Source organism: Colletotrichum chrysophilum (assembly GCF_026319265.1).
Source record: "Colletotrichum chrysophilum strain AFK26 chromosome Unknown scaffold_114, whole genome shotgun sequence".
NCBI lineage: Eukaryota > Fungi > Ascomycota > Sordariomycetes > Glomerellales > Glomerellaceae > Colletotrichum > Colletotrichum chrysophilum.
Window position 1 is genome coordinate 142,962 of NW_026517401.1, and position 8,209 is coordinate 151,170.

The following is an 8,209-nucleotide window of genomic DNA, read 5'->3' on the forward strand; positions in this document are numbered from 1 at the left end:
GAAGAAACCAAGGAGAGACATGGCCATAATTATACCTCCAGACATTTACCTGTCGAATCGAGCCCCGGGTTTGCGGGGATGGTTCGACCACACTAAGCACACTAACCCCCAGAACTCCAGATTCCCCGCAATGAGTTTATCCCACGTTTGCGGTGGGTGGCAGCAGACCCGGGGCTGGGGATCGTACGGGGCCAAGACCAGTTCGCCGGGCCTTGGCCCGTGCTACGCCGTTACGCCGCTACTCCGCTACTCCGTGTGTGGTTGGCCGCCGTGCTTATCCCGCCCTCCGGCCCCCCGTTATCGCGTTATCCCGTGCCCCACCGCGGGGTTCGGTGTAAGACCGGAGCTGGCAGAAGGATTCCGTCCTGGGAAAAAATAAAAGTGTTCGAGGGGAACACTTGAATGTCATTGGGACATTTGAACCGCCGCGTCCTTCCTTCTGAAAACGAACGAGTCTCTTCTGTTGGCTTTCTCCACAAACATCCCTTGCTGCAGAACCAACAGCAATACCAAGACCTTCATCTCAAACCAGTCCTTCACCATGTCCGCCGCTACTGTCTTCGACTCCACGTTGTTCGGCAACATCTTCGGTACCGAGGAGGCTCGTCAAGCTTTCTCCGAGAGATCTTATGTTGCCAACCTGATCAAGGCCGAGTGCGCTCTGGCTGAGGCCGAGGAAGCTGAGGGCATCGTGCCTTCTGGTACGGCTGCTGTTCTCAGAGAGCACTGCGACGTCTCCAAGATTGACTGGCAGTTGCTTGCCGCCCGCACTGAGATTGTTGGCTACCCAGTTCTTCCCTTGGTTGAGCAGATGTCAAAATGGGTGCCCGAGGAGACCTGTAAGTCGGCCAGTGAGCTCGGTTGGGTGTTGTATGCGGGAGCTAACACAAAGTCTTCTCAGCCGGATACATCCACTGGGGTGCGACGACCCAAGATATCATGGACCTTGCCTCAGTTTTGCAGATGAAGCATGGTCTTGAGATCGTCGAGCGCCTCCTCCGCAAGGTCACCTCCACCCTCGAAAATATGTCCGCCGCCTACCGCGACGTGCCGATGGCCGGCAGAACCCACTTGCAGCACGCCCTCCCCATCACCTTCGGATATAAGTGCGCCGTCTGGCTTGCTGGCTTCCGCCGTCACGTCAAGCGTCTCGAGCAGATCAAGGAGAGCAGCCTCCTTGTTCAATTCGGCGGTGCTGCTGGAACTCTCGCTTCTTTGGGTACCTCTGACAGCGGTATCCGCGTGCGCAAGCGTTTGGCGACCATTCTTGAGCTCCAGGACCCGGTTATCACCTGGCACGTCGCGCGCGACACTGTTGCGGAAATCATCAACTACCTTGCCCTGGTTGGCGGCAGCTTGGGCAAGATTGCTCTTGACTTGATTGTCATGTCCTCAAATGAGCTGAACGAGGTATGTCTATTATGACGTCATTTTCGATAGGTTCCATACTAACATGACTCTCTCCAGGTTGCAGAGCCCTACGTTCCTCACCGTGGCGCGTCCTCCACCATGCCTCAGAAGCGCAACCCCATCTCCAGCGAGGTCATCCTCGCGCAGTCCAAGATTCTCCGTGCCCAGGCTGGCCTGGTACTGGACGGCATGGTCTCCGATTTTGAGAGAGCATCTGGCCCTTGGCACTTGGAGTGGGCTGCCATTCCCACTGCATTCATCTCCATTGTTGGTTCCCTTCACCAGGCTAAGTTCGCTCTTTCTGGCCTGCAAGTCAACAAGGATGCCATGTTGGCCAACCTGAAGTCTACGCGTGGTTTGATCGTCGCTGAAGCTGTGATGATGGACCTGGCTAAGTACACTGGTCGCCAAGAGGCACATGAGATTGTCTACAAGGCCTGTGTCGAGGCTCATGAGAACAGTATTTCCTTGCAAGAGGCTTTGGAGAAGTCATCACAAGTCACAGCACACCTTGCCTCAACGGATCTCTCCAAGCTGTGCGATCCCACCAAGTACTTGGGATGCTGTCAACTGATGCTTGACGAGCTCCTGGGACAGAAGACTGTTCAAGTCAATGGCAATGGAAACGCCACAAATGGCACACATTAGTTAGTTGGAAGGGAGATTGGAAGTAAAAAAAGTGAGCATCAATTCATGGTGAAGGCGTATAACAAAGTAGAATCCATATCCATTAGTTGTCTTATCGTCCAATGGTGTTCACACCATAAACGTGTTCGCGTCTTGAGACCGAGTTCTGCCACACAATTCAGAGGCTAGAACTACATTTGAAAGATCTCGAGAAACGTTTTGGATTGTTCCATTCATCCATGGAAACCTCGGGGTTTGAAAAGATAGTCTCGTCCTTTCTTTGGACGGGCGCCTAGCGTTGCGTCTCTCACACCCCTGTATTTCCCTACGTACTTGGCGATTCTCTTATCGTTCTTGGAAACGCTCAACAGATTCCTTGCACATAAATGCGAATTTCTTTCCCACTAAACTTGAAAAGATGAAGAGTCCGTTTGGACTATGATATGGACTATTATGACGTTGCTCAACGGGGAATGGCACTCTTAAGCGGGATGTGCTGTGTTGGGTCACCCAGCAGCATGCAACTAACCGAGTCATGCGGGAACACCACTGCAGAATTTCCGCTGTGGGCGGCGCATCCTGAATCTTCTCCACAACATCGCATCATCACCGACGGCTCATGCGCGCGCGACTCTCTCATGCACTGTCGCAAGCATATGGACTTGAAAGAGTTTGAGACTCCTTAGACTGATGATGTCGACGGCGCCGGTAGCATGAATGGACAGGAAACCCCGGGCGGAGCGCAATCTGGACAAGTTTGGTGAGAGCTCCGCCGCTTGAGAAATTTACCGTCTGCTGACTTGTACCACCGCAGTGACCGCTGTCGGCGGTATGTATTGGACCAACTGTTGAATGCGTCTTTCATTGAAATAGCGCCCATGGCCATTGGAACCAAACCCGCTGACATACCTTCACACTTGCAGACGAAAAATCCGCTGCTATGGGGATGGGGAGAAGGTGAGCTATTCCCGCGGACCGCTGCAGCAACCCGAGAGCCATCTGTCGATTTAACTGACGCATCCACCTGCAGTGCACGCCCTGCACTGTGGGCGGTGTCGCCTGTGTGGTATCGACCAAGCTGAAGCGCAACCGAAAAAGAAAAAGGTACCTAAGGACCAGCTTTTTCTAGCTGCAGAATCCATGCTGATGGCTTTCAAGTTACTACGAGAATGAAGTCGTTGATGAAAGACGGAGCGGGTCGGCTCCGGTGAGAACCCCCGACTCAGCGGCCGGTGTGGTGGACTCGACTTTGAATCCAACAGAACCTTCACAATCGCGCATGGTTGGGCAATCCCAGCCAAGCGTTTTAATATCGAATGGTTCCGACAGATCGACATCAACATGGCCACGTCGTGCAGACATGATATCGATCGTGAGGTCAAGACAGGGCCCTGAGCCTGTGATCGGCCACATGGGCCGACTGGTCTCCAACGATGATCAGATCGCCATGTTCGCCGGGTCTTCGACTGGGGTTCACTTCATCAGTCAAGCTGAACAACAGTTGCAGATGCTCCGGATACACACCGACACGTTCCCAAGCAGTGTGTACAGCCTATACTTACACAACATCTGGGGTAACCCGCCGAAAGACTCCGAGGCGCACTTGATTGGTGCGATGGTTGCTCAGTTCCCTCGCAACGCTGCCGATATCCTCGAGGCCACAATTGATCGCTGGACACCGCTTTATCCCATCGTACACAAGCATTCCACTCTAGAAGCATTTCATAGACTTCGAGACGATCCGGAGAATGCTGATCTCAGTATTCTGCACCAGGTTCTAGGGCTTCTGGCTTTGGGAACTCTGGGTCTTCCGGGGACTTGCACTCAGGCCCACGAGCACTTCCTATGCTTGTCCGAGAAGTACTACCACATGTCTGCAACTCTGACGAGCAAGCTGCATGAGAGACCCTCGTTACCAACGCTACAGGGACTAGAGATTGCTCAGATTTACCTCCAACTTTCGTCCCGGTACTCAGTCGCATCTCAACTCGGTGGCATGGCAACACGCATGGCGCAGAACCTCGGACTCCATCGACACTCTCAGCGATTTAAATTCGATCCTTTAGAGACAGAGCTGCGACGCCGCGTCTGGTGGTGCCAGTACTCTCTCGACGCGTTGGTAGCCCTCTCCCACTCATCTTAGCCAATTGCTAACACCTCCGTCAGATTCTCGAGTGCCTATCATGGAATGCCGCGACTAATACGAGACCAAGACGTGGACACCGATCTTCCTTCACGCGTAGACCATGACCAAGTATCACGCGAAAGTGTTGCCTTCCCTCTTCCGGGTGAGCGATCCCAGGTTGACACGGCCTTGTGCATGTTCAAGCTCGCAGTCATTGTCGGAGAAGCTCTGGAAAAGCTGTACACGACAACTCGTCGACGCGGTGGCGTAGCCAAGATCACGCAATTGCAAGCAGAGCTCACTATGTGGGAGCGGATGTTGCCGACTGAGAAACTGACCGATGCCGACGACGATGGGGGAGACCTGCTTCCAGCAGTCAACATTGACACGTTTGAAGTCGCCTTCCTGCGCGCCGCCTTCTGCAACGCAACGGTTCATATTCACCGACCAGCATTGGCCTTCACAACGTCTGACCCGCAGTTTTCGGTCTCTCTCATCGCTTGTGGCCGTGCCTCTGCGGAGCTCATCCGTCTATTTGCGATAGGATCTGGCGACGAGACCACCCCTCGAAGATTGGACGCCGTCATCATCGCGCACCTTTACCCAAATGGTATGCACATGCTTTGGCAAGCCGGGCTGACTATTCTCTTCGCTAGATGGAAGGGTCAGCCAATTTCGACGGACGAAGAGGACGAGGATTTAGTCAGGACCTGCGCGACGACCTTGCGCCACCTGAGAGCGGACGATGCCAACGGCTACATTACACAATGCGCCGACGTCCTGGACACGCTCCAAACAAAGACATTCTCGTCGAAAGAAGCCCAACCACCGGTAATTGACCAGTTGCAATGGAATGTTTGGGACTGGCCGATGGCATCGGCGTTGGAGCTTGCAAACACACTCGACGCCATGCCGTTGGATCTCCAGTTCGAGCCTGGCCTGGGACTTTGAACAGCCCGCCCAAAGATTACCATAACCCTTTGTCTCTTCAGACGGCCAAGACGTACTCTGATGGTCATGTCAAGCCTTCAGCTGTCCTTCTCGACTCGCTGCGGGCTGTCGGATTTCGGCCCCAAACGGCCTAGTGTCGCCACGATCGCCAGCATTCAGCCCCTCACATGCTATTTGGGTTTTCTTTAATCACATTGGTCCCCTATAGAGACAAACAAATTGGCACGAAGATGGCGCTGAATCTTCCATTTGATATAGAGACCGCGACGGTTGAGGACCTTAGGTGCCCCTTGAGGAACACGATAGCCCTCCTGTCAACTCAAAACTCCAAGAATACCCAACATTCCCACCACATTGCGCCTGAACCCTCCATTTGACTGTCGAGAACAGTCCAAGAAACTCCCGCAGCAGAATCGCCGATCATGGTTCCACGGGAAAGCCCTCGAGTACCATCGTCGGCACCCTTGACGATGGCTAGTCTCCTCTTACTGGCTCCCCTCACCTTGGCCGCAACCACCACAGGTGCCCTCGCAAGGGTCAGCATCTTTTCGGAAATTGCATACTCGACTGCGCGAGCCTGCGCAGCTGGCTGCCTCGTGTACAATGGCGCCTATCCTTGCGGGGTTGGCGGGTATCAAGACCTCGGGGTTGCTTTGCAATGCGGTTGCCAATCCATCAACGGCTGCTACTGCAACACTGGGCTGGGTAGCTCTGCCACCTCATACATCTCATCGTGCGTCAGCAGGGGATGCAGCAAAGTCGAGAACTGGTCAGTCGATCTGACAAGCATGCTGGATCTGTATGACTCGTACTGCGCGACCGCCAACGGGCAAGCAGCCAACGCACTGAGTGCGCCAGCAACTCTGACGAGCGAGCGAACGTCCTTGAAGACCACGGCTAGTAACGGCGCAGGTGCCTCGAGTAATGGGCAGGCAACGCAGACCTCGAGGCTCGGCTCGAGCAGCACGTCGTCTGCCGAAGCACAACAGCCATCGGCAGCGGCGGATAGCGGAGGGCTGAGCTGGTCAGATATTGTCGCACTCGCCGCGAGCTTGGGCGTCGGAATACCTAGCTTGCTCATAGCTGGCTTGACGCTTTACTTCCAGATCAAGAAGAAGCGCAGGAATGCTGTCGGTGAGAAGTATCCCGCACCTGACCACAGCATGGTTATGCATCACAATGCGTCCGGTGGACACGTGTACGGGAGCGCAGTGCCTCCGATACCTCAAACAGCTCAACCCAAAGCCTGACATTAGCCATAACGAGTGCGCATATACTAAGGTAGTGATCCAGGGGAGGTGGAGTCGAGAGCTGTGAGCTGGGAATAGAGGCTGCCCCGGTTGTGCCTCAAGCTAGGTCGACGTTGGGAGAGGATAGATGTAAATATGTCAGCTCGAAGCTGTTTATCGCTGTAGACCGTTCTAATGAAGGTGTGAGATGACTTCAACTACCAGAGAAAAATGCAATGATGCTTGAATGTTATGCAAGGTGATACAAGTGAAGCCTGGGTGAAAACTCAACAAGGGCGACGTGCAGCTCGGCTAAATTGGTACATACCAGTCAGCTCCTTGAATTGACAGCAAGCTCGTCGTCATGTCAGCAGCTTTTGGGATTCGGCAGTCCCGTCCAAGCCGTTCAAGACAGTCGGTCGCAAACTGGCGCGCATCGGGCGGCGTGATGGAGACTTCAGCGATGACTGACAGCGGCCAGATCAAGCAGCGGGCTGAAACAGAGAACCTTTCTTCGGCCGGCTCGAGATACTCACCGCAACTGGCGAGTACCTCGACCACGAGCGTCGACATATTCCTCTTGGCAGACGTCTGAAGCTCCTCATAGTCGGTCTCATCGTCCAGGTCAGGGCCCTGCTGGAGAACCTTGGAAGACTGCACCCAGACAAGATCGTTAAGGAACATGCGGATGATCCGAAGGGCGTTCCAATATCGAAGAGCTCGCAGAGACGGGTACCGAAGCGAAATGCCCTTGTACGTCAAGCGTGAACTCTGCCCCGGAAGCCTCGCTGTAAACTTCCAGTCCTCTGCAACACCTTGACCAAGCCTCAAAGTCTCGATGTCCAGATCCAGTGCCTCCCATACTAGGTCTCGTCTGTTTTGGTCATGGACGCGCTCTATCCTTGACCTCAAACTAGCCACTCGGTCGACAATCGGAGCTGTCATGAGAAACGGATCACTGAGATCCAGCATCGGCTTCGCACTCTCAAAAAGCTGCAGGAGTCGAGGAGGAACCGCTCTCTTGGTATGCGCACAGCTAGTCCGGATGTTGCCACTTGAGTGGAGGAAGAGGGTGCGCCCGAGAGGCGTCTCCAGCTGCTTGGGTCCACGCAGGCGGAGAAGCTCCACGGCCCCGACGGTGTGGGCGTTCCAGCTGTCGAGAGACTGCTGGCCTGTGAAGACAATTGCCTCGAAAAGGCCCAGTAGAAGAACGGCAGCGAGCGTTGAGTCCTGGACGGCAAGGTCTGTGAAACTGAGACATTTGTTGGTTTGGCAGAGTGCTTTGGCGTAGTGCATTCGCGCTTGCTTCATGAGATTCCCATCGGAGCACTTGAGGGCAAGGCTAGCGAAGGAGGCGGCCATTATGGCGGCCGACATGGCATTTTGCTCATTCAACCCGTGGGGATACAGTTTAGGTAGGTACTCGAAAGGCGAAGATGCGATGTATTCGACCATGAAATATGTGCGGGCAAGGTCTTCGATAGGGGTTGAAACATTCCGATAACGAACTACAGATACATCAACCTCGGAGGAGGGATCTGCGGGCGATCTGAAAGCGGTATTCATCTTCCGAGCGGCATGGGGAGCGGCGCCGGCCGCTTTCGCGCCCGCCCCCGCCGCCGACGTCGACGCGACCGCCTCTGCATGTTGCCGTTGAGGAAGTTTCAGTTGAGAGGACGACGCATCCGCCGACGGCTGCGGCCGAACCTTGGCCTCGTGGCGCCTTCTCGGCTTCCGGTTCTGTACCTTCAAGGCGGCGTTCGCTGTCTCATCCCGAAATAAGAAGTCTGAAAGATCCCTGTAGCCGGGGCAGGTGATGTTCTTGCGGGAGCACTGAGTACATCCGGGCTGGATCCGATCACACTGC

The 8,209-nt window shown here is 54.7% G+C and overlaps 3 protein-coding genes across 3 annotated transcripts; 2 read left to right on the plus strand and 1 right to left on the minus strand.

Annotated features, from left to right (window-relative positions):
* Nucleotides 1-541: 541 nt before the first annotated feature.
* COL26b_010567 (uncharacterized protein) lies at nucleotides 542-2,058 on the plus strand (the record flags this gene model as incomplete). Its single annotated transcript, XM_053183262.1, has 3 exons — nucleotides 542-839; nucleotides 902-1,410; nucleotides 1,468-2,058. The coding sequence occupies 3 exons, from the start codon at nucleotides 542-544 to the stop codon at nucleotides 2,056-2,058; spliced, it is 1,398 nt and encodes a 465-aa protein (XP_053032830.1).
* Nucleotides 2,059-3,448: 1,390 nt separating this feature from the next.
* COL26b_010568 (uncharacterized protein) lies at nucleotides 3,449-5,113 on the plus strand (the record flags this gene model as incomplete). Its single annotated transcript, XM_053183263.1, has 2 exons — nucleotides 3,449-4,152; nucleotides 4,204-5,113. 2 exons carry the CDS (start codon nucleotides 3,449-3,451, stop codon nucleotides 5,111-5,113), a joined length of 1,614 nt encoding a protein of 537 aa, XP_053032831.1.
* Nucleotides 5,114-6,389: 1,276 nt separating this feature from the next.
* COL26b_010569 (uncharacterized protein) lies at nucleotides 6,390-7,704 on the minus strand (the record flags this gene model as incomplete). The annotated part of the gene is made up of 2 exons (XM_053183264.1): nucleotides 6,390-6,424; nucleotides 6,879-7,704. 2 exons carry the CDS (start codon nucleotides 7,702-7,704, stop codon nucleotides 6,390-6,392), a joined length of 861 nt encoding a protein of 286 aa, XP_053032832.1.
* Nucleotides 7,705-8,209: the final 505 nt, after the last annotated feature.